Here is a 25,140-nt window from a genome sequence, read left to right on the forward strand (position 1 = left end):
GACATAGAGGTCCCCTGTATTTTTCACACCAGCACCGGGCTCCACTAGCTATAGAGATAATGCCACAGCCGGGGGACACTTTTATACCGGTCCTTGCGGCTGTGGCATTAAATCCCCAACTAGTCACCCCTGGCTGGGGTACCCTGGAGGAGTGGGGACCCTTTATATCAAGGGGTCCCCCCCTCCAGCCACCCAAGGGCCAGGGGTGAAGCCCGAGGCTGTCCCCCCCATCCAAGGGCGGCGGATGGGAGGCTGATAGCCAAGTGTCCAAAAAAAAATATTGTTTTTTGTAGCAGAACTACAAGTCCCAGCAAGCTTCCCCGCAAGCTGGTACTTGGAGAACCACAAGTACCAGCATGCGGGGGAAACGGGCCCGCTGGTACCTGTAGTTCTACTATAAAAAAAATACGCAAATAAAAACAGTACACACACACTGTGACAGTATAACTTTATTACATACATGCACACTGACACACACATACTTACCTATGTTGACACGAAGCAGTCGGTCCTCTTCACCAGTAGAATGCACGGGTTACCTGTAAATAAAATTATACTCACAAAAATCCTGTGTAGATCTGTCCTCTTCAGAGTTTGTAATCCACGTACTTGGCAAAATAATAAAACGCAAAACCCGATCCACGCACTGAAAGGGGTCCCATGTTTACACATGGGACCCCTTTACCCGACTGGCAGGACCCCGGTGACTGCTGTCAAAGAGGGTCCCTTCAGCCAATCAGGGAGCGCCTATCACGGTGTGTGTGTACTGTTTTTATTTGGTTTTTTTTTGCAGTAGAGCTACAGGTACCAGCGGGCCCGTTTCCCCCCTGCATGCTGGTACTTGTGGTTCTCCAAGTACCAGTTTGCTGGGAGGCTTGCTGGGACTTGTAGTTCTGCTACAAAAAACAATATTCTTTTTTTTGACACTTGGCTATCAGCCTCCCATCCGCCGCCCTTGGATGGGGGGGACAGCCTCGGGCTTCACCCCTGGCCCTTGGGTGGCTGGAGGGGGGACCCCTTATTTTAAGGGGTCCACACTCCTCCAGGGTACCCCGGCCAGGGGTGACTAGTTAGGGATTTAATGCCACGGCCGCAGGGACCGGTATAAAAATGTCCCCCGGCTGTGGCATTATCTCTCTAGCTAGTGGAGCCCGGTGCTGGTGTGAAAAATACGGGGGGACCCCTACGTCTTTTGTCCCCCGTATTTTTTGCACCAGGACCGGACGCAGAGCCCGGTGCTGGTTGTTAAAATACGGGGGATCCCCTGTCATTTTTCCCCCCATATTTTTACAACCAGGACCGGCCCAAAGAGCCCGAGGCTGGTTATGCTTAGGAGGGGGGGGCCAACGCATTTTTTTTCAGGGTTTTTTAAACACTTTTGTGCCGTCCATAAAGTCAAATCCAGGATGCACACTATTGTCAATTGGTCCGTTTTTCGACAGCAGGACTGTCGAATCCGTTTTTTATTGAATATGTCGAATTCGGGTCCTGGCGGGAGGGTGTCTGACTGTCGAATTGTGTCGAATTAAAAAATGGTCGAATTCCAGCCGGAATTTGACCGCAATTGCATATACCCCTTGGTGAGAAACATTGTGTGTTTTGTTTTGTTTTAAATACACTTTATATACCGTTCATTGGGGGGTTATCCAGGTTTGTTAGCAAACCAAAAAACACACTAATGAGCAAAACCATGTGCACTGCAGGTGGGGCAGATGTAACGTGCAGAGAGAGTTAGATTTGGGTGGGCTATATTGTTTCTGTGCAGGGTAAATACTGGCTGCTTTATTTTTACACTGTAATTTAGACTTCAGTTTGAACCCCCCCCCCAAAATCTAACTCTCTCTGCACATGTTACACCTCCCCCACCTGCAGTGCAGCATGGTTTTGCCCATTAGTGTGCTTTTTTTGGTTTGCTGACAAACCTGAATAAAGGTGTGTATACACGGTGAGATTCTTGCTCTGCCCGATTTTCACTTGCGATTTCCCCTGAACTCTCAGGAGCCCAGCACCACCGATTTTGACTAACTTTTCTTGAGATATACCCCTATGTGTGCTTACGATTTTGGCTTATGTGAGATTTTGGCTTATGTGAGATGTCATTGACATGTGAGATGAACTAGATAGTACACCGATCTAGCAAGGATTGACTTGCCTGCACAGTCTATCTTTTCTTGCGATGCTGACCTGGCGGGACCGCGCATCGGGATCGAATTGGGATCGCAAGGTCACTTTCACCTTGCGATCTGCACTAACTTTTCTTGCGATTTTGACTATATAGTCAAAATCGAAAGAAATATCTCACCATGTGTACACACCCTAAGACTCATTGTCAGCAAGCTGACTGGTGTATCAGGTATGCTTAAAGCACATCTTTGTGCAGCCATTTTATTACACAGTATTTTGAGTTGCACATTTTCTCCACAAATTTGTTTTTTACTCTAAATGAGACCCATAATTGTCATTGTATGGAATAACAGAATTATAGATTTAGTAGATTACAAAGAAAAGCTATTGATAACATCTGTGGCATGTTCTACTCATGAGTCTATATTTTGTTAATTGTATATTTTTGTAAATTGGAATCTCGTAGCTATAAAGGATTGTGTTGGAGTAACAGATATAACGATAATTATCTATGCAAGTAGTCATTTTTTCAAAGTTCTCACAGTTAGCTATAATTCAGCCAGAGAGGTCAATAGCGAGCACAGTATGTATAAAGTTAGCGAAACTGTTCCTGGTTGCCATGGTGACGTAATAGGAGGACAATTCATGTAAACTTTGTCTCTGTACACTTATGTCTTAAACACTAGCCTCAAACCTCTTCGTTTCCCAGGCATTTGAAGATATTTATATCGACAAGAAAACAGTCATCAAAGTTATCTTGGAATATGCAGACAAGGTTTTCACTTATATCTTTGTCCTTGAAATGCTCCTGAAATGGGTGGCGTATGGCTTTAAGAAGTACTTCACTAATGCTTGGTGTTGGCTGGATTTCTTCATAGTTGGTGTAAGTATTGTGCATTTGTTTTATTACCAATTTATTCACTTGTTTTCAATCTATTATGCAGTTTCATGAAATGTAATCTTAGATATGAGTATGCCATTATAATCAATAAAATGCATTATAAAGGCATAAAAGGGAACTTATGATTGCATAAATTGGGCATTTTTATTGAAGACTATTTCAGGGTATTGAAATAAATGTTCTGTAGAAACCAATGAAATATCTTCCATTGGTACATTTTGTAAATAAAATGTACCTGTAGGTGTGCCCATTTTTACATTGATGGATCTATATTTATTTGTGTACTGTAAATCTTTGTTGGGGATTTTGCAGAATTTGTCCAAATGAGGTTTTAAAGATGGACCATGAATACCATTGTCAGGCAGAGTCCAGCAGGATGAGAGCTGCTCATGAATAATCAGCAGTGTCGGATTGGCATATGAAGGGCCCACCAAGGAATGCAGTAGTAGGGGCTCAAGCGTTGGGGAGATAGCAGGGTGTGGCAACTAAAACGCAAGTGCGTCACAACTGATTTGGGAGCATGTCACAGCGAGTGACTGTGTCTTGGCCTTCAGTGCTTCTGGCTCCAACATCTCAGTTCCGTTGGGTATTCTGAGTGACCGTAAGGTTAGTCAGAGAGGTCCGATGGTACATTCAATGTATGACCGATGCTGCACCTTCAGATGCAAGTGGCGGATCTGAGAAACCACAGGGTGCACCTCTATATATAAGACGACACCAGAAGCATTAGCATAACCTTTCAGGTTCGCTGTGAGTGAAGACGCAGCACTGATCCCTTTTGTATAAACCTCTAAATGAAGTCCTTAGGCAGCAATCAGTCGTCCTCTTCTGATAATCTCATTTACTTTCTCTTTATTGTATTGAGTTGTATCTTTTACCTTCTAAAAGATAAAGCAGTTATTTGGGAGCATTATAGATGGGAAATTAAAGATTTATCTTCTTGGTTTGGTACAGGTTGAGTATCCCTTATCCAAAATGCTTGGGACCTGAGGTATTTTGGATATCGGATTTTTCCGTATTTTGGAATAATTGCATACCATAATGAGATATCATGGTGATGGGACCTAAATCTAAGCACAGAATGCATTTATGTTACATATACACCTTATATACACAGCCTAAAGGTCATTTTAGCCAATATTTTTTATAACTTTGTGCATTAAACAAAGTGTGTCTACATTCACACAATTCATTTATGTTTCATATACACTTTATACACACAGCCTGAAGGTCATTTAATACAATATTTTTAATAACTTTGTGTATTAAACAAAGTTTGTGTACATTGAGCCATCAAAAACAAAGGTTTCACTATCTCACTCTCACTCAAAAAAGTCCGTATTTCGGAATATTCCGTATTTCGGAATATTTGGATATGGGATACTCAACCTGTACTATAATCCGAATATGATATGATATGTGGCATCCATCCTGTAACAAAAGTTGTATTTCTTCCCAGCGCAACTATCTCAAGGTAGAGCATGGGAGCTTCTTTTTATTTTTTATTTATTTATTTTTTACAGCAAGTGGAAATGTTTAATGAGGCCAGATATAACAGATTCTTGTCATCATAATTAATTATATACTGTATGATTACATTGTATCTTTCCTCTGTAAAACATGTATGGTTCCTTTTCAGCTTATGTCCACATGGCACTGGGCTTCCCATAAGCAGCCCAGAACTGTCATATTACCTTACATTGGCTGTAGGAGTCAGACTACAGATATTTGTAATACAGTATATAACACTCATGAAGATCACTGGGGGATTTTTCCCAGTAGAGAACCACCAAGCACTCAATACCTGTAATGCAGGCCCATGCCAATCATTTGAGCTTGAAATATACTGGTTCATTTCTAGTCCAAAGTGTAGAAGCATTGTGGCACATTGTGTGCATGTGGGCTGTAATTGGATTACAATGCCCTTGAGCCATAAAGTATTAAGAGATGGAGTGTAAAAATGGGTTATAAATATGTGCAACCATATGTGGTTGTATGTGTAAACTATATGCAGTACCAATATTCATAAAAATCCAGGCTATCAATTCACTAAGAACCGTAGGCATCACTAATTACATCTTCTGCAGGTAGCAGGTATGTTTTTAAGGTAATAGAACACTTCTGTAGCATTCTCTGTAGTTTTAAATATTAAATAATGGAACAATAGCAATATTGCTTAAAGATTTTTTTCAAGATCTATTAAAGATTTTCTTATGATCTATTAACAGATCATGTATTATTCATGTAGTATCACTAAATCTCACAGTGATATTTACAACTATATCATTGCTTTTCACCATTACTTACCTGTCTGGTCGGGTCCAGCAGTAGCTCCCTCCTTGGCAGTGTCCTTTTCTGTGTTGATAGCAACCTAACGCTGCCAAGTTGGGTTAATGTTAAATACATACTGTAGCAGCTTTCTGCATATGTCCCTATCTCATACTTGCCTACCCTCCCGGAAGGTGCAGGAGACTTACGATTTTTGGGATAGTTCCCCGCACCATCGAAGGAGTGGGAGGATCTCTCACATGAAGTGGGCACTGCAGGATGGGGAGATAGAACCGGGCATTGCAAGTCGCAGGTAAGAGGGGGGGCTAAAGGATGCAAATCATGACATTTTTGCTAGAGATGAGCGGGTTCGGTTTCTCTGAATCCGAACCCGCCAGAACTTCATGTTTTTTTTCACGGGTCCGAGCGACTCGGATCTTCCCGCCTTGCTCGGTTAACCCGAGCGCGCCCGAACGTCATCATGACGCTGTCTGATTCTCGCGAGGCTCGGATTCTATCGCGAGACTCGGATTCTATATAAGGAGCCGCGCGTCGCCGCCATTTTCACACGTGCATTGAGATTGATAGGGAGAGGACGTGGCTGGCGTCCTCTCCGTTTAGACACTTGATTTACTAATTTTGGGGAGCATTAGGAGTACTCAGTAGTGTACAGTGCAGAGTTTTGCTGATAGTGACCAGTGACTGACCACCACTTTTATTTATAATCCGTTCTCTGCCTGAAAAAAGCGATACACAGCACACAGTGACTCAGTCACATACCATATCTGTGTGCACTGCTCAGGCTCAGGCCAGTGTGCTGCATCATCTATTATCTATATATAATATTATATATATCTGTCTGACTGCTCAGCTCACACAGCTTATAATTGTGGGGGAGACTGGGGAGCACTACTGCAGTGCCAGTTATAGGTTATAGCAGGAGCCAGGAGTACATAATATATTATATAGTGAGTGACCACCAGACACACAGTGCAGTTTATTTAATATATCCGTTCTCTGCCTGAAAAAAGCGATACACACAGTGACTCAGTCAGTCACATACCATATCTGTGTGCACTGCTCAGGCTCAGGCCAGTGTGCTGCATCATCTATATATATTATATATCTGTCTGACTGCTCAGCTCACACAGCTTATAATTGTGGGGGAGACTGGGGAGCACTACTGCAGTGCCAGTTATAGGTTATAGCAGGAGCCAGGAGTACATAATATTATATTAAAATTAAACAGTGCACACTTTTGCTGCAGGAGTGCCACTGCCAGTGTGACTAGTGACCAGTGACCTGACCACCAGTATATAATATTAGTAGTATACTATCTCTTTATCAACCAGTCTATATTAGCAGCAGACACAGTACAGTGCGGTAGTTCACGGCTGTGGCTACCTCTGTGTCGGCACTCGGCAGCCCGTCCATAATTGTATATACCACCTAACCGTGGTTTTTCTTTCTTTCTTTATACATACATACTAGTTACGAGTATACTATCTCTTTATCAACCAGTCTATATATTAGCAGCAGACACAGTACAGTGCGGTAGTTCACAGCTGTGGCTACCTCTGTGTCGGCACTCGGCAGCCCGTCCATAATTGTATATACCACCTAACCGTGGTTTTTTTTTCTTTCTTTATACATACATACTAGTTACGAGTATACTATCTCTTTATCAACCAGTCTATATATTAGCAGCAGACACAGTACAGTGCGGTAGTTCACGGCTGTGGCTACCTCTGTGTCGGCACTCGGCAGCCCGTCCATAATTGTATATACCACCTAACCGTGGTTTTTTTTTCTTTCTTTATACATACATACTAGTTACGAGTATACTATCTCTTTATCAACCAGTCTATATATTAACAGCAGACACAGTACAGTGCGGTAGTTCACGGCTGTGGCTACCTCTGTGTCGGCACTCGGCAGCCCGTCCATAATTGTATATACCACCTAACCGTGGTTTTTTTTTCTTTCTTTATACATACATACTAGTTACGAGTATACTATCTCTTTATCAACCAGTCTATATATTAGCAGCAGACACAGTACAGTGCGGTAGTTCACGGCTGTGGCTACCTCTGTGTCGGCACTCGGCAGCCCGTCCATAATTGTATATACCACCCAACCGTGGTTTTTTTTTCTTTCTTTATACATACATACTAGTTACGAGTATACTATCTCTTTATCAACCAGTCTATATATTAGCAGCAGACACAGTACAGTGCGGTAGTTCACGGCTGTGGCTACCTCTGTGTCGGCACTCGGCAGCCCGTCCATAATTGTATATACCACCTAACCGTGGTTTTTTTTTCTTTCTTTATACATACATACTAGTTACGAGTATACTATCTCTTTATCAACCAGTCTATATATTAGCAGCAGACACAGTACAGTGCGGTAGTTCACGGCTGTGGCTACCTCTGTGTCGGCACTCGGCAGCCCGTCCATAATTGTATATACCACCTAACCGTGGTTTTTTTTTCTTTCTTTATACATACATACTAGTTACGAGTATACTATCTCTTTATCAACCAGTCTATATATTAGCAGCAGACACAGTACAGTGCGGTAGTTCACGGCTGTGGCTACCTCTGTGTCGGCACTCGGCAGCCCGTCCATAATTGTATATACCACCTAACCGTGGTTTTTTTTTCTTTCTTTATACATACATACTAGTTACGAGTATACTATCTCTTTATCAACCAGTCTATATATTAGCAGCAGACACAGTACAGTGCGGTAGTTCACGGCTGTGGCTACCTCTGTGTCGGCACTCGGCAGCCCGTCCATAATTGTATATACCACCTAACCGTGGTTTTTTTTTCTTTCTTTATACATACATACTAGTTACGAGTATACTATCTCTTTATCAACCAGTCTATATATTAGCAGCAGACACAGTACAGTGCGGTAGTTCACGGCTGTGGCTACCTCTGTGTCGGCACTCGGCAGCCCGTCCATAATTGTATATACCAGTGACCTAACCGTGGTTTTTTTTTCTTTCTTTATACATACATACTAGTTACGAGTATACTATCTCTTTATCAACCAGTCTATATATTAGCAGCAGACACAGTACAGTGCGGTAGTTCACGGCTGTGGCTACCTCTGTGTCGGCACTCGGCAGCCCGTCCATAATTGTATATACCACCTAACCGTGGTTTTTTTTTCTTTCTTTATACATACATACTAGTTACGAGTATACTATCTCTTTATCAACCAGTCTATATATTAGCAGCAGACACAGTACAGTGCGGTAGTTCACGGCTGTGGCTACCTCTGTGTCGGCACTCGGCAGCCCGTCCATAATTGTATATACCACCTAACCGTGGTTTTTTTTTCTTTCTTTATACATACATACTAGTTACGAGTATACTATCTCTTTATCAACCAGTCTATATATTAGCAGCAGACACAGTACAGTGCGGTAGTTCACAGCTGTGGCTACCTCTGTGTCGGCACTCGGCAGCCCGTCCATAATTGTATACTAGTATCCAATCCATCCATCTCCATTGTTTACCTGAGGTGCCTTTTAGTTGTGCCTATTAAAATATGGAGAACAAAAATGTTGAGGTTCCAAAATTAGGGAAAGATCAAGATCCACTTCCACCTCGTGCTGAAGCTGCTGCCACTAGTCATGGCCGAGACGATGAAATGCCAGCAACGTCGTCTGCCAAGGCCGATGCCCAATGGCATAGTACAGAGCATGTCAAAACCAAAACACCAAATATCAGTAAAAAAAGGACTCCAAAACCTAAAATAAAATTGTCGGAGGAGAAGCGTAAACTTGCCAATATGCCATTTACCACATGGAGTGGCAAGGAACGGCTGAGGCCCTGGCCTATGTTCATGGCTAGTGGTTCAGCTTCACATGAGGATGGAAGCACTCAGCCTCTCGCTAGAAAACTGAAAAGACTCAAGCTGGCAAAAGCACCGCAAAGAACTGTGCGTTCTTTGAAATCCCAAATCCACAAGGAGAGTCCAATTGTGTCGGTTGCGATGCCTGACCTTCCCAACACTGGACGTGAAGAGCATGCGCCTTCCACCATTTGCACGCCCCCTGCAAGTGCTGGAAGGAGCACCCGCAGTCCAGTTCCTGATAGTCAGATTGAAGATGTCAGTGTTGAAGTACACCAGGATGAGGAGGATATGGGTGTTGCTGGCGCTGGGGAGGAAATTGACCAGGAGGATTCTGATGGTGAGGTGGTTTGTTTAAGTCAGGCACCCGTGGAGACACCTGTTGTCCGTGGGAGGAATATGGCCGTTGACATGCCAGGTGAAAATACCAAAAAAATCAGCTCTTCGGTGTGGAGGTATTTCACCAGAAATGCGGACAACAGGTGTCAAGCCGTGTGTTCCCTTTGTCAAGCTGTAATAAGTAGGGGTAAGGACGTTAACCACCTCGGAACATCCTCCCTTATACGTCACCTGCAGCGCATTCATAATAAGTCAGTGACAAGTTCAAAAACTTTGGGTGACAGCGGAAGCAGTCCACTGACCAGTAAATCCCTTCCTCTTGTAACCAAGCTCACGCAAACCACCCCACCAACTCCCTCAGTGTCAATTTCCTCCTTCCCCAGGAATGCCAATAGTCCTGCAGGCCATGTCACTGGCAAGTCTGACGAGTCCTCTCCTGCCTGGGATTCCTCCGATGCATCCTTGCGTGTAACGCCTACTGCTGCTGGCGCTGCTGTTGTTGCCGCTGGGAGTCGATGGTCATCCCAGAGGGGAAGTCGTAAGCCCACTTGTACTACTTCCAGTAAGCAATTGACTGTTCAACAGTCCTTTGCGAGGAAGATGAAATATCACAGCAGTCATCCTACTGCAAAGCGGATAACTGAGTCCTTGACAACTATGTTGGTGTTAGACGTGCGTCCGGTATCCGCCGTTAGTTCACAGGGAACTAGACAATTTATTGAGGCAGTGTGCCCCCGTTACCAAATACCATCTAGGTTCCACTTCTGTAGGCAGGCGATACCGAGAATGTACACGAACGTCAGAAAAAGACTCACCAGTGTCCTAAAAAATGCAGTTGTACCCAATGTCCACTTAACCACGGACATGTGGACAAGTGGAGCAGGGCAGGGTCAGGACTATATGACTGTGACAGCCCACTGGGTAGATGTATGGACTCCCGCCGCAAGAACAGCTGCGGCGGCACCAGTAGCAGCATCTCGCAAACGCCAACTCTTTCCTAGGCAGGCTACGCTTTGTATCACCGCTTTCCAGAATACGCACACAGCTGAAAACCTCTTACGGCAACTGAGGAAGATCATCGCGGAATGGCTTACCCCAATTGGACTCTCCTGTGGATTTGTGGCATCGGACAACGCCAGCAATATTGTGTGTGCATTAAATATGGGCAAATTCCAGCACGTCCCATGTTTTGCACATACCTTGAATTTGGTGGTGCAGAATTTTTTAAAAAACGACAGGGGCGTGCAAGAGATGCTGTCGGTGGCCAGAAAAATTGCGGGACACTTTCGGCGTACAGGCACCACGTACAGAAGACTGGAGCACCACCAAAAACTACTGAACCTGCCCTGCCATCATCTGAAGCAAGAAGTGGTAACGAGGTGGAATTCAACCCTCTATATGCTTCAGAGGTTGGAGGAGCAGCAAAAGGCCATTCAAGCCTATACAATTGAGCACGATATAGGAGATGGAATGCACCTGTCTCAAGCGCAGTGGAGAATGATTTCAACGTTGTGCAAGGTTCTGATGCCCTTTGAACTTGCCACACGTGAAGTCAGTTCAGACACTGCCAGCCTGAGTCAGGTCATTCCCCTCATCAGGCTTTTGCAGAAGAAGCTGGAGGCATTGAAGAAGGAGCTAAAAGGGAGCGATTCCGCTAGGCATGTGGGACTTGTGGATGCAGCCCTTAATTCGCTTAACAAGGATTCACGGGTGGTCAATCTGTTGAAATCAGAGCACTACATTTTGGCCACCGTGCTCGATCCTAGATTTAAAGCCTACCTTGGATCTCTCTTTCCGGCAGACACAGGTCTGCTGGGGTTGAAAGACCTGCTGGTGACAAAATTGTCAAGTCAAGCGGAACGCGACCTGTCAACATCTCCTCCTTCACATTCTCCCGCAACTGGGGGTGCGAGGAAAAGGCTCAGAATTCCGAGCCCACCCGCTGGCGGTGATGCAGGGCAGTCTGGAGCGACTGCTGATGCTGACATCTGGTCCGGACTGAAGGACCTGACAACGATTACGGACATGTCGTCTACTGTCACTGCATATGATTCTCTCAACATTGATAGAATGGTGGAGGATTATATGAGTGACCGTATCCAAGTAGGCACGTCACACAGTCCGTACTTATACTGGCAGGAAAAAGAGGCAATTTGGAGGCCCTTGCACAAACTGGCTTTATTCTACCTAAGTTGCCCTCCCACAAGTGTGTACTCCGAAAGAGTGTTTAGTGCCGCCGCTCACCTTGTCAGCAATCGGCGTACGAGGTTACATCCAGAAAATGTGGAGAAGATGATGTTCATTAAAATGAATTATAATCAATTCCTCCGCGGAGACATTGACCAGCAGCAATTGCCTCCACAAAGTACACAGGGAGCTGAGATGGTGGATTCCAGTGGGGACGAATTGATAATCTGTGAGGAGGGGGATGTACACGGTGATATATCGGAGGGTGAAGATGAGGTGGACATCTTGCCTCTGTAGAGCCAGTTTGTGCAAGGAGAGATTAATTGCTTCTTTTTTGGGGGGGGTCCAAACCAACCCGTCATATCAGTTACAGTCGTGTGGCAGACCCTGTCACTGAAATGATGGGTTGGTTAAAGTGTGCATGTCCTGTTTTGTTTATACAACATAAGGGTGGGTGGGAGGGCCCAAGGACAATTCCATCTTGCACCTCTTTTTTCTTTTCTTTTTCTTTGCATCATGTGCTGATTGGGGAGGGTTTTTTGGAAGGGACATCCTGCGTGACACTGCAGTGCCACTCCTAGATGGGCCCGGTGTTTGTGTCGGCCACTAGGGTCGCTAATCTTACTCACACAGTCAGCTACCTCATTGCGCCTCTTTTTTTCTTTGCGTCATGTGCTGTTTGGGGAGGGTTTTTTGGAAGGGACATCCTGCGTGACACTGCAGTGCCACTCCTAGATGGGCCCGGTGTTTGTGTCGGCCACTAGGGTCGCTAATCTTACTCACACAGTCAGCTACCTCATTGCGCCTCTTTTTTTCTTTGCGTCATGTGCTGTTTGGGGAGGGTTTTTTGGAAGGGACATCCTGCGTGACACTGCAGTGCCACTCCTAGATGGGCCCGGTGTTTGTGTCGGCCACTAGGGTCGCTAATCTTACTCACACGGCTACCTCATTGCGCCTCTTTTTTTCTTTGCGTCATGTGCTGTTTGGGGAGGGTTTTTTGGAAGGGACATCCTGCGTGACACTGCAGTGCCACTCCTAGATGGGCCCGGTGTTTGTGTCGGCCACTAGGGTCGCTTATCTTACTCACACAGCGACCTCGGTGCAAATTTTAGGACTAAAAATAATATTGTGAGGTGTGAGGTATTCAGAATAGACTGAAAATGAGTGTAAATTATGGTTTTTGAGGTTAATAATACTTTGGGATCAAAATGACCCCCAAATTCTATGATTTAAGCTGTTTTTTAGTGTTTTTGGAAAAAAACACCCGAATCCAAAACACACCCGAATCCGACAAAAAAAATTCGGTGAGGTTTTGCCAAAACGCGTTCGAACCCAAAACACGGCCGCGGAACCGAACCCAAAACCAAAACACAAAACCCGAAAAATTTCAGGCGCTCATCTCTAATTTTTGCCCCGCCCCTCCCAACACACCCACTAATCACTGCATTTTTCCGTGCAGTGGCCAAGCCGAATTACGGGAGTACCCAGCCCCTCCCCCAAGAGTGGCCTGCAGCCGGGTTTCTCCCACAGAGGAGTAAAAACAGTCAGAAAGTATCACATATCTCTTTTATCTAGTTTGGGTTCAGCAAAGCCTGAAAAGGCTACGCTGAGTCACCATTATTGACTATGGGGACTTTATCTAAAACAATGGTAGCCGCAGATAGTAACCACATCGCATTCCCCATGCCAGAGTATGGGGTAGAAAGACAAACCAGTAAGTAGAGGATTGCCCAGTACGTCATTGATTTCACGGCAGAAACCCCTTGATAAATGGCACTAGCCTGTGATAACCCCTTTTCCCATGGAAAACTGGAGAAATAGGGGTTGTCATTGGATGATAAATAGAGCCCTTTGTTCTAGTCTTCAGGAAGTGGTAAATGTTTGTTAAAGTACAAAATCCACTCTGAGCTCCTTTTATAGCCTACGCTCTGACTAATGTATTTTGTTAAGATATGATCCTCATGACACACTACAATTTGTCAAGCATCTCAGAGCATATTTATTTATATCTATTTATTCACATTGATTGAGCTGTTTTGCTAAAGCATTTTACATGTACAATATGCTGAATGGTGTAACTGAAATCAATGAAGAGAAAATTACCAGCATTATCTAGCTAAAAACATAAAGAGACGGGATTGTGAAACTCTTCCTTTGGGGTAAAGTAAGGAGAGGACAGAAGATTTGTCTTAAAGCGTATTAGAAAACATTAATAAAAAAAAGAAAGGATAGGGGTTTAACTGTATCAAACAATGTAGTCAAAGCATCTGCAGAATATATGTCACTTATGCCGACTTTTCTTCACTCATTTTGCCCAGCTCAATAACTGATGTAACTGTTGTCCGTTAATCCCTCCCCCGGCGGCCCGATATCTCTGCCTTTCAGCTGCCCCCCAGCAGTCAGACATCATAACCCCATACTTACGGCTCCACTGGGCTGCTGTACTTCTCTCTCTGGGCCTGATTTAGAGGTGGATGCTGCTGCATCTGCTCTTGCGTCTGTTACCGGAGTGATAATAGGCAAGTTCTATCAGCCCTACCCTGGCGTAAAAGAGGTGTCTGACTGGGCGCCATTCCCATAATATGCCCTGGAAACAGACTGTGATTTATTCAGTTCTAGCCACCTCCCAGTCACCTCCCAGGAATGCTCATCACTTTGCTGTTCTGTTTCTCACACCATCTGTCCCGATCACAACAGCATCTTTGTGCCTACCGTAACGCTTGCGCTATAGGGGATTTCTACATTTTTTTGCACATGCCCAGTTCCAAATAATCACTCGACTATGTGAATATCCAGCTGAATCAGGCCCTCTAGCTCTTCTCCATCTCTACCATTGCGAATGTGCAGCCCATTCATTTCCCCATCCCATTCATTTAATTTGATATTCCATATGTGCAGAACTCCTTTGGAATAAATGGGTTATTTGAATGAATGTGCCAGAGAAATGAATGGGAAATGAATGGATTTCATTGAGTGTGCTGATGTGCCTTGAACACATTGAAGTGGAACAAGCAGCAATGCGAATGTACGCAGATGTAAGTTCGAACGTAAATGTGTATGGACACCTTGAATATAATGGAATTTTTTTCTCTTACATCCTAGAGGATGCTGGGGTCCACATTAGTACCATGCGGGTATAGACGGGTCCACTAGGAGCCATTGGCACTTTAAGAGTTTAACATTGTGGGCTGGCTCCTCCCTCTATGCCCCTCCTTCCAGACTCAGTTTAGAAAATATGCCCGGAGGAGCCAGTCACAGCTAGCGGAGCTCCTAGAGCTTCTTTAGTTTTCTTTTTTTTCTAAGAGTTATTTCGGCACAGGGAGGCTGCTGGCAACGGCCTCCCTGCTTCGTGGGACTTAGGGGGGGTAAGTAGTGTCCAACCCTGAGAGGTTAATGGCCACTATCTCCACTAACAGGACACTGAGCTCCTGAGGGTGATGATCATTAGCCGCCCAAGGGGACCGCTCACTCCAGCAGCATGCCGCCACCCCCTAACAGAGCCAGAAGATTCCGGTGGCGATTGAGTCACCAGGCCCCCCTGGCAAGCGTGGAGCTGGTGTGAAGATGGCGGCAACAGGGTGGGAGCTCAGCGGTACACAGTGCAGCGCTATGAGGAGCGCCCTGAGCCAGCGCATATACCCTACACCAGTGTTTTTCAACCGCTGTGCCGCGGCACACTAGTGTGCCGTGAGCGGTTGCCAGGTGTGCCGCTGTCTGCCAGAGATGCCGCTGCTGCCTGCCAGAGATTCCACTGCCGCCCACCAGAGAGACCAGCGCCGCCCGCCAGAGAGACCTGTGCCGCCTGCCAGAGAGAGACCTGCTGCCGCCCGCCAGAGAGACCTGCTGCCGCCCGCTAGAGACCTGCGCCGCCCGCCAGAGATGCCAGCACAGCTGCTGTTGCAATCAGTAGCCGGTTCGGCAGTGCTGTGCACTTCCGCTACCCACCCATGACCTATGGCGAGTCATAGGTCATGCACGGCCCACCCACTGCTGCTGCTCCGTGCTGCTGCTGCCGCTGCCTGGTCCATCCACTCAATGCTCCTCACTTCTCCCAGATTTAACAGGTATAGGTTATTTATATATTTGTGTGGAATTACTGTGGGGTGGGGGCAGACATTGCATGGAATTACTATGGGGGGGGGCAGTGTGTGGAATTACTAGGGGGGTGCAGTGAGTGGAATTTCTATTGGGGGGGCAGTGTGACATTACTGTTGGGGACAATGTTTATGCAATATGGAGTTGTGCATATATGAAGTGGCAATTTTGTACTGCTGGTGGGGAATTTTAGACGTGGTCCTGATGACTCCTTCTGCATTATACAGTTATAAATAAGGAGTAAATAGTGACCAGGTTAAGTTGCAGGTGAAATTAGTTGGGGAGGGCAGTGTGTGGTTGAATTACTCTGGAGGACAGTGTGTGGCATTATTATAAATTAGTTTTAATACTGTGGGGGCCAATGTGTTTGCACTTCTGATGGGGCCTGCGTTTTTGTTTAATTGCCGTGGAGGCCAATGTGTGTGTATGGGGGTTTTATCCCGTGGGGCACTGATGGTGTGCCTTGGCAATTTTTAAGTCTTGCAGGTGTGCCGCGAGTTGAAAAAGGTTGAAAATCACTGCCCTACACTGATCACTCAGGCTGTCAGGGACCTCGGTAACGCTGCCAGCACCAGACCTCAGGCCAGTATAAAGTTGTAAAGTGCAGGAAGCAGCGCCATGTTTCAGGGGGGAGAGTTTCTCCTCAGAGCGGACCCAGCAGCGTTCAGCACCTTTTTCCTGCCTGCAGATCCAGCTACAGAGACGCTGACAGGGAGAACTGTCCCTCCATGCAACTCCAGCTATCCTCTGCGGTACTAGGGGGTTGTAGAAGGGGGGGAGGGGGGGGGGGCTGTGTAATTACTGTGTAGTCTAATAAGGTACACAGTCAGCGCTAGGTAGTTGTATTATATCTACCTAGGGAAGCGCTGTGTGTGTGCTGGCTCCAAGCTCTGTGCTTCTCTGAAGGATTTGGGGGAAAACTGTGTTTGACATTTTCCTGTGTGAGTGTGGGTGTATGCTTTCTCACATAACCATGTTCAGGGACTCTGTGTCTTCTGCTGCATAGGAGTCCATTCCATGTACGCAGGAATGTAATGTATTGTCTCAGATTCCTATTACTGAGCCAGAATGGTTGACTTCTATTAAGAGAATGAACTCTACTAGGGTAGCCCACACTGAGTCTGAAACTCAGATTTTAAAGAAGTCTATGGCAGTTTGGTCAGGTTCTGTTCTTATTCCTTCTAATCCCCTAGCGTATGCCCACAGAAACGTGCACTTGCCCAGATGATGCAAGATGACACGGATACCGACTCTGACACGGTAGTCGGTGATGGGGATGTGCTGAGGGGGGCGGCATCCCTTGCAAAGTGAAGTGAAGTCATTAGAGATGAGTGAAGTCATTAGAGATGTGTTAAATATTACAGACACACCACCTGAGCAGGTTGAGGAGGCTTACTTCATAGACAATAAGAAAGCCTCGCTAACCTTCCCTGTGTCTAAAGAATGAAACGCTCTATTTGTTAAATCCTGGGAAAACCCGAAGAAGAAATTCCAGATCCCCAAAAGGGTTCTGGTTGCTTTTCCCTTCCCTGAAGAGGATAGGAAAAGTTGGAAGACTCCTCCCATAGTTGACGCATCTGTCTCCAGACTGTTAAAAAAGGTGGTTTTACCTGTCCCAGGTTCTACCGCGTTAAAAGAACTGGCTGATCGTAAGATTGACACTACGCTCAAATCCATATACACTGCTTCAGGGGCGGCGTAAAGGCCTACTATTGCCTGTGCATGGATCTCTAAAGCTAGAGTAAAATGGTCAGGCACTGTACTAGAGGGCTTGGTTAAACTGGATAGAAGTGATATTGAACTGGTTTTACGTAACATACAGGATTCTGCGGGGTTCATGGTGGAATCCATGAAGGATCTGGGTACGCTGAATACAAGGATATCTTCCATGTCTGTCTCAGCTTGCAGGGGACTCTGGCTACGCCAATACAAGGATATCTTCCATGTCTGTCTCAGCTCGCAGGGGACTCTGGCTACGCCAATGGTCTGCCGTCGCGGAATCCAGGAAAAGTGTGGAGAACCTACCCTACACAGGTCAGGCCCTATTTGGGGAAGCGTTGGATGCATGGATTTCCATGGCAACCACGGGTAAGTCACCTTTTGTTCCCTCAGCTCCGCCTTCTATGAAGAAACCCTTCTCTTCATCTGCGTCGCAGTCCTTTCGAACTGCTAACACGAAAAAGTCCAAGCCTCCTACCACCTTCTTTAGAGGAGGTCGTGCAAAATCCAAAAAACCTGTACCTGCAGGTTCCCAGGACCAGAAGCCTGCTTCTGGTACTTCAAAATCCTCAGCATGACGGTGGACCACACAGCCTGGAGGACGGGCTGGTGGGGGCGAGACTCAGGCATTTCAGCCACGTCTGGGTGTCGTCCGGCCTGGATCCCTGGGTACAAGATATTGTGTCCCAGGGGTACAGACTGGAGTTTCAAAATCTCCCGCCTCACAGATTTTTCAAATCAGGCTTGCCAGCTTTGCTGACAGACAGGGCTATCCTGCAGGAAGCCATCCAAAAATTGGAAAAGTCAGAGGTCATTGTTCCTGTTCTACCTCTTCTGCAAAACAGGGGTTACTATTCAAACCTTTTCGTGGTACAGAAACCGGATGGTTCGGTCAGACCAATTTTGAACTTGAAATCGTTAAACCCTTATCTAAGGGAGTTCAAGTTCAAAATGGAGTCTCTGAGGGCGGTGATCTCAGGTCTGGGGGAGGGAGAGTTTCTGGTGTCCCTAGATATCAAGGGTGCGTACCTCCACATTCCAATTTGACCACCGCATCAGGCTTATCTCAGATGTGCACTGTTAGACAACCACTATCAGTTTCAGGCACTGCCATTCGGTTTCTCCACGGCACCGAGGGTCTTCACCAAGGTGATGGCTGAGATGATGGTTCTTCGCCGCAGACAGGGTGTGAACATAATTCCATATCTGGAAGATCTGCTGATAAAGGCATCATCCAGGGAGAAGTTGTTACAGTCCATTGCTCTCACGACTCATCTGCTCAGGGAGCACGGTTGGATCCTGAACCTTCCAAAGTCACATTTGGAGCTGACAAGGAGATTGTCTTTCCTGGGGATGATCCTCGACACGGAGGTGCAAAGGGTGTTTCTACCGGTGGCGAAAGCGTTGGTGATACAGTCAATGGTCCGGGATGTCTTGATGCCTGCCCGGGTGTCTGTTCATCAGTGCATTCGCCTTCTGAGAAGATGGTTGCCTCTTACGAGGCTCTACAGTATGGAAGATTTCATGCTCGGTCATTCCATCTGGATTTCCTAGACCAGTGGTCGGGATTTCACCTACACATGCACCAGAAGATACGTCTGTCGCCGTAAGCAAGGATTTCACTCCTCTTGTGGCTGCAACTGTCTCACCTTCTGGAGGGCCGCAGGTTCGGGGTTCAGAACTGGATCCTTCTAACCACGGATGCAAGTCTCAGAGGTTGGGGCGCAGTCACCCAAGGGGAAACCTTCCAAGGAAGGTGGTCAAGTCAGGAATCCCTTCTTCCAATAAACATCCTGGAACTAAGAGCGGTGTACAATGCTCTTCTACAAGCAGCACGCCTTCTGCAGGATCGGGCCATTCAAGTGCAGTCGGACAATGTAACGACGGTGGCCTACATAAACCAACAGGGCGGAACGAAGAGCAGAGCTGCAATGTCAGAGGTAACAAAAATCCTCCTCTGGGCAGAAAGGCACGCAGTGGCGCTGTTAGCAGTCTTCATTCCGGGAGTGGACAACTGGGAAGCAGACTTCCTCAGCAGGCATGATCTCCATCCAGGAGAATGGGGCCTCCATCCGGAGGTGTTCACGGAGGTGACCAGTCGTTGGGGCGTACCTCAAATAGACATGGTGGCCTCGCGTCTCAACAAGAAACTTCGGAGGTACTGTTCCAGGTCGAGAGACCCACAAGCAGTGGCGGTGGATGCCTTGGTAACACCGTGGGTGTTCAAGTCAGTGTGTGTTCCCTCCACTTCTACTCATTCCAAGAATTCTAAAGCTTGTAAAAAGAACAAGAGTTCATGCGATCTTTATTGCTCTTGACTGGCCAAGGAGGGCTTGGTACTCAGATCTGCTGGATCTACTCCTGGAAGGTCCAAGGCTTCTTCCTCTTCGGGAGGATCTTCTGCAACAGGGGCCGTTCACTTATCAAGACTTACCACGGCTACGTTTGATGGAATGAAGGTTGAGCACCAGATCTTAGCTCAGAAGGGTATTCCGAGTGAGGTTATTCCTACCCTGATACAGGCTAGGAAGGGAGTAACGTCTAAACATTACCATCGAATTTGGAAAAGGTATGTGTTTTGGTGTGAATCCAAGAAATTTCCTGCGGTGGAGTTTCAACTTGGATGGTTTCTCCTCTTCCTGCAAGCAGGTGTGGATATGGGCCTGTGGTTGAGATCCATAAAGGTCCAGATTTCGGCTTTATCCATTTTCTTCCAGAAACAATTGGCTGCCCTCCCTGAGGTTCAGACCTTTTTGAAAGGGGTTCTGCACATCCAGCCTCCCTTTGTGGCGCCGACGGCACCCTGGGATCTTGACGTGGTGTTGCATTTCCTGCAATCGGATTGGTTTGAGCCTTTACAGGAGGCTGAGGTCAAGTTTCTCACGTGGAAGGCTGTCACTTTGTTGGCCTTAAGTAGGGCCTGTAAAAGCCCCTATTTAATCTTCAATGAAGATAGAGCGGAGCTCAGGAGGCGTCAACAGTTCCTTCCGAAGGTTGTGTCAGCTTTTCATATTAACAACCTAGTATTGTGCCAGTGGCTACTGACTCCTCAATTGCATCAAAGTCCTTGGATGTTGTGAGGGCTTTGAAGATCTATGTGAAGAGGACTGCTCATCACAGAAAATCGGACTCTCTATTTGTCCTTTATTATCCCAAGAACATTGGGTGTCCTGCTTCTAAGCAGACTATTTCTCGCTGGATCAGGTTCACTTTCCAGCATGCATGTTCTATGGCAGGATTGCTGTGTCCTAAATCTGTTAAGGCACACTCTACTCGTAAGGTGGGTTCTTCCTGGGCGGCTGCCCGGGGTGTCTCGGATTTTCAGCTTTGCCCAGCGGCTGCTTAGTCTGGGTCGAACATGTTTGCTAAGTTCTACAAGTTCGATACTTTGGCTTCTGAGGACCTACAGTTTGGTCAAGCAGTTCTGCAGGAACATCCGCACTCTCCCTCCCGTTCTGAGAGCTTTGGTGCATCCCCATGTTACTAATGTGGACCCCAGCATCCTCTAGGATGTAAGAGAAAATAGGATTTTAATTACCTACCGGTAAATCCTTTTCTCGTAGTCTGTAGAGATTGCTGGGCGCCCGCCCAGCGCTTCGTTATCCTGCAGTGGTTACTTGGTTCGGTACTGCTTTGTTCTTAGTTAAGTACTGCATTTTTTTACTGAGTTCAGTAATGTTTCAGCTGTTGCTGAGTTTTCAGGCTGGTTAGCTTGGTTTGCCTTGTTTGTGTGAGCTGGTATGAATCTCGCCACTATATGTGTAGTATCCTTCTCTCGAAGTTGACCGTGTCCTCGGGCACAGTTTCTAGACTGAGTCTGGTAAGAGGGGCATAGAGGGAGGAGCCAACCCACACTGTTAAACTCTAAAAGTGCCAATGGCTCCTAGTGGACCCGTCTATACCCCATGGTACTTATGTGGACCCCAGCATCCTCTACGGACTACGAGAAAAGAATTTACCGGTAGGTAATTAAAATGCTATTTTTATATGTTGTTCATTTGCGCTACAGATGCAAATCAGACACAGCATTGGGAAACTTTTCTAAAGTGGAACTAAACAGAAGTATTCTTTTACAGCACATTTTGGGGTCAATCTAATTAGGTGTGATTCTGCAAATGCGAGTTTGTTTCATGAAACTGCAGACTTTTTACCAATGCACGCACCCGAGAATTTGCTAATCCAGTTAGAAATGGCAATTCGCGGAACTCACAGTAAGGGTGTGCGAATTTTCTACTAAATACAATCTGGGAGAACTGCATAAAAAAGTGGGGAGACCTTCCTGAACCCCAAAAAAGTTAAAACTTTGTTAGCAGAATCATACAGAAGGCTGTTAGTGGGCATAAGGAAAGTACTGGATGCTTTAAAACATGTGAAATTGCTGATTTGTGCATTTTAAAAAAGAAGTAATATAATGTAAATAACCATACAAATTTTATTTAATTAGAACAGAATGAAACAAAATTTTTTTTTTTTTTATGTAGACAAATTGTGCTTTGGGGGTAATTTGAGGAGACTTTAAAAAAAAGGATAAACCAATTATTTTTCATTTAAATGAATAATTTAATTACACTTGGGGTGTATACGCTAACATAAAAGTTCATTTTGGGGTAATTTATGGCTATTTGCTCAACCCTAAAAATGACATGTAATTATTGGTCCAGTTAACCCAAGTGAAAACTTCCAAATGCCTAATTAGTGATTAGGGTGGCTGGCAAGGGGTTCTGAAGTCTGATATTTTTACCTAATAATAAAGATTTTTTTCCTACCTAAATTTAATCTGAAAAAAACAATGCAAGTTTGGAACTAGTGTGCAAGTTCAATACGCAGTGCAAATTTGCAAAGAAAATGGCAACTTGCAGCTTGCACAAGACGATTGACCCCTTTGAGTTGTACTAGCTACTGTACGTTGCTCTTGTCATGTTTGTCCAGGCTTAAATAAATTAGAACAAGTTACAATGCTATAGGCCCCTTGCAGGTGTAAAAATTCCAAGGAGTGCACGCTTATCTCCACTAGATGGACCTGGGTCTACTGTCTATTACCTTAAAATGTTCTTATAATTCTGTGGATCATTTCTGAAGCAAATATTAGCCAGCACATTTTAAAGTACGTGCAGCTTCACCTACATATGTCCTCATATACGAATTTCTCATACACTAATGCCACAGTCGTGCCAAACAGCCCTTGCCAGCGCACTGGGTCCTGCTCCACTCTGGGTCAAACCTCTTTTCTGCTCAAGTGTGCTTTGTAGTCGCAGGGCTGCCACCAGAAATTGTGGGGCCCGGGACTGAAAAAATAGGCAGCCCCCCCCCCCCCCCCCCTTCGGCGCGTGCACCAAAAAATAGGTGTGGCTAAATACCACATGGGGCATGGCCAATGAAAATGGGGGCGTGATACACATATGGGGAGAGGGGCAGATACACATATGACCCCAATAGTGCCAGATACACATTGCCCCACAGTGCCAGATACACATTGCCTCACTGTGCCAGATACACAAATGTTCCCAGAGTGCCAGATATAAATTGCCTCACAGTGCCAGATACACATTGCCCCACAGTGCCAGATACACAAATGCTCCCACTGTGTCAGATATACATTGCCGCCCAGTGCCAGATACAGAAATGCCCCCACAGTGCCAGATATGCCCCCAGTGCCAGATACAGAAAGACCCCCAGTGCCAGATACACATGTCCCCCCAGTGCCAGATATGCCCTCAGTGTCAGATATGCCCCCAGTGCCAGATATCCCCCAGTGCCAGATACACATGTCCCCCCAGTGCCAGGTATACATGTCCCCCCAGTGCCAGATATGCCCCCAGTGCAGATACATATATCCCCACAGTGCCAGATATGCCCCCAGTGCTGATACACATGCCCCCACAGTGCCAGATATGCCCCAAGTGCAAATACATATATCCCCACAGTGCCACATATGCCCCCAGTGCTGATACACATGCCCCCACCGTGCCTCCCACAGTGCCAGATATACCCCCAATGCTGATACATATGCCCCCACAGTGCCTCCCACAGTGCCAGATATGCCCCCATTGCTGATACACATGCCCCCACCATGCCTCCCACCAGGGGCGGATCCAGAAAAAAATTACAGGGGGGGCACCATAAGGGGCGTGGCTTCATTGGAATGGGCGTGGTATTGCAGGAAAAGACTACCTTATACCCCAGTTTTGCAACCTGCACGCCCAGACGTTGGCCACCACAGGAAAGAAAAATAATCCTGATTCATGCCCCTTACATTATTTGTCATTTTTCTTCCTTATAGTAATGCCCAGTATACATTATGCCACATACTGCAATGGCCCTTAGACATTATGCCACACACAATAATGCACATGACACAGTATGCACACACCGTAATGCCCCCGACACATTATGCCACACACCGTAATGCCCCCGACACATTATGCCACACACTATAATGCCTGTGACACATTATGACAGGAATTGCAATGCCCGTTATACATTATGCTACACACTGCACTGCCCCTGATACATTATAGCACATACAATGTCTGTGACACATTATGACACACACTGCAATGTCCGTGATACATTATACCACACACTGCAATGCCCGATACATTATAGCACATACAATGCCTGTGACACATTATGCCACACACTGCAATGACCTTGAGACATTATACCACAATGCCCGTGATATAGTATACCATACACCGTAATGCCTGTGACACATACCGCAATGCCCGTTATACCCTATGTCACACACCGCAATGCCCGTTATATATTATGCCACACTGCAATGACCCTGAGACATTATACCACATACCACAATGCCCGTGATATAGTATACCACACACCGTAATGCCTGACACATTATGACACACACCGCAATGTCCGTGATACATTATGCCACACACTGCAATGACCCTGAGACATTATACCACATATCACAATGCCAGCGATATAGTATACCATACACCGTAATGCCTGTGACACATTATGACACACACCGCAATGTCCGTGATACATTATGCCACACACCGTAATGCCCATTACACATTAAGTCCTACAGTAAGGCTTCTAATTACTTTTCAAATACCTGCTCGTTGTCAGGGGTTTCATGCACTGGGTGTCATGCTCGTTGCCAGGGGTTTCATGCTCTTGGTTCCATGCACGGTGCCAGGGGTTTTCATGCTCAGGGTGTCATGCTCATTGCCAGGGGTTTCATGCACTGGGTGTCATGCTCGTTGCCAGGGGTTTCCATGCACTGGGTGTCATGCTCGTTGCCAGGGGTTTCATGCACTGGGTGTCATGCTCGTTGCTAGGAGGTAGTCCTTGTTGCTAGGGCTGTGCTCCCAGTGCCACATATGTCCCCAGTGCCAGATATTCCCCCACGGTGCCAGGTACTCACATGCCCCCAGTGCCAAATATAGCCCCCCCCATGTGCCAGGTACACATATACCCCCCCAGTGCCACATATGCCCCCAGTGCCAGATATTCCCCGACAGTGCCACATATGCCCCCAGTGCCAGATATCCCCCCCCCAGTGCTATATATGCCCCCAGTGCCACATATGCCCCAGTGCCAGATATTCCCCCCCAGTGCCACATATGCCCCCAGTGCCAGATATCCCCCCCCAGTGCCATATATGCCCC

At 46.2% G+C, this 25,140-nt stretch overlaps 1 protein-coding gene across 1 annotated transcript in view; it reads left to right on the forward strand.

Moving 5' to 3' along the window:
* The window catches only part of LOC134927416 (sodium channel protein type 5 subunit alpha-like), a 782,837-nt gene that overhangs the window by 635,464 nt on the left and 122,233 nt on the right, over nucleotides 1–25,140 (forward strand). Inside the window, exon 21 of the mRNA XM_063921835.1 lies at nucleotides 2,834–3,007. Coding sequence (XP_063777905.1) covers nucleotides 2,834–3,007 — 174 coding nt within the window. The remainder of the gene's footprint in view (nucleotides 1–2,833; nucleotides 3,008–25,140) is intronic.

Source organism: Pseudophryne corroboree, chromosome 5 (genome assembly GCF_028390025.1).
Source record: "Pseudophryne corroboree isolate aPseCor3 chromosome 5, aPseCor3.hap2, whole genome shotgun sequence".
NCBI lineage: Eukaryota > Metazoa > Chordata > Amphibia > Anura > Myobatrachidae > Pseudophryne > Pseudophryne corroboree.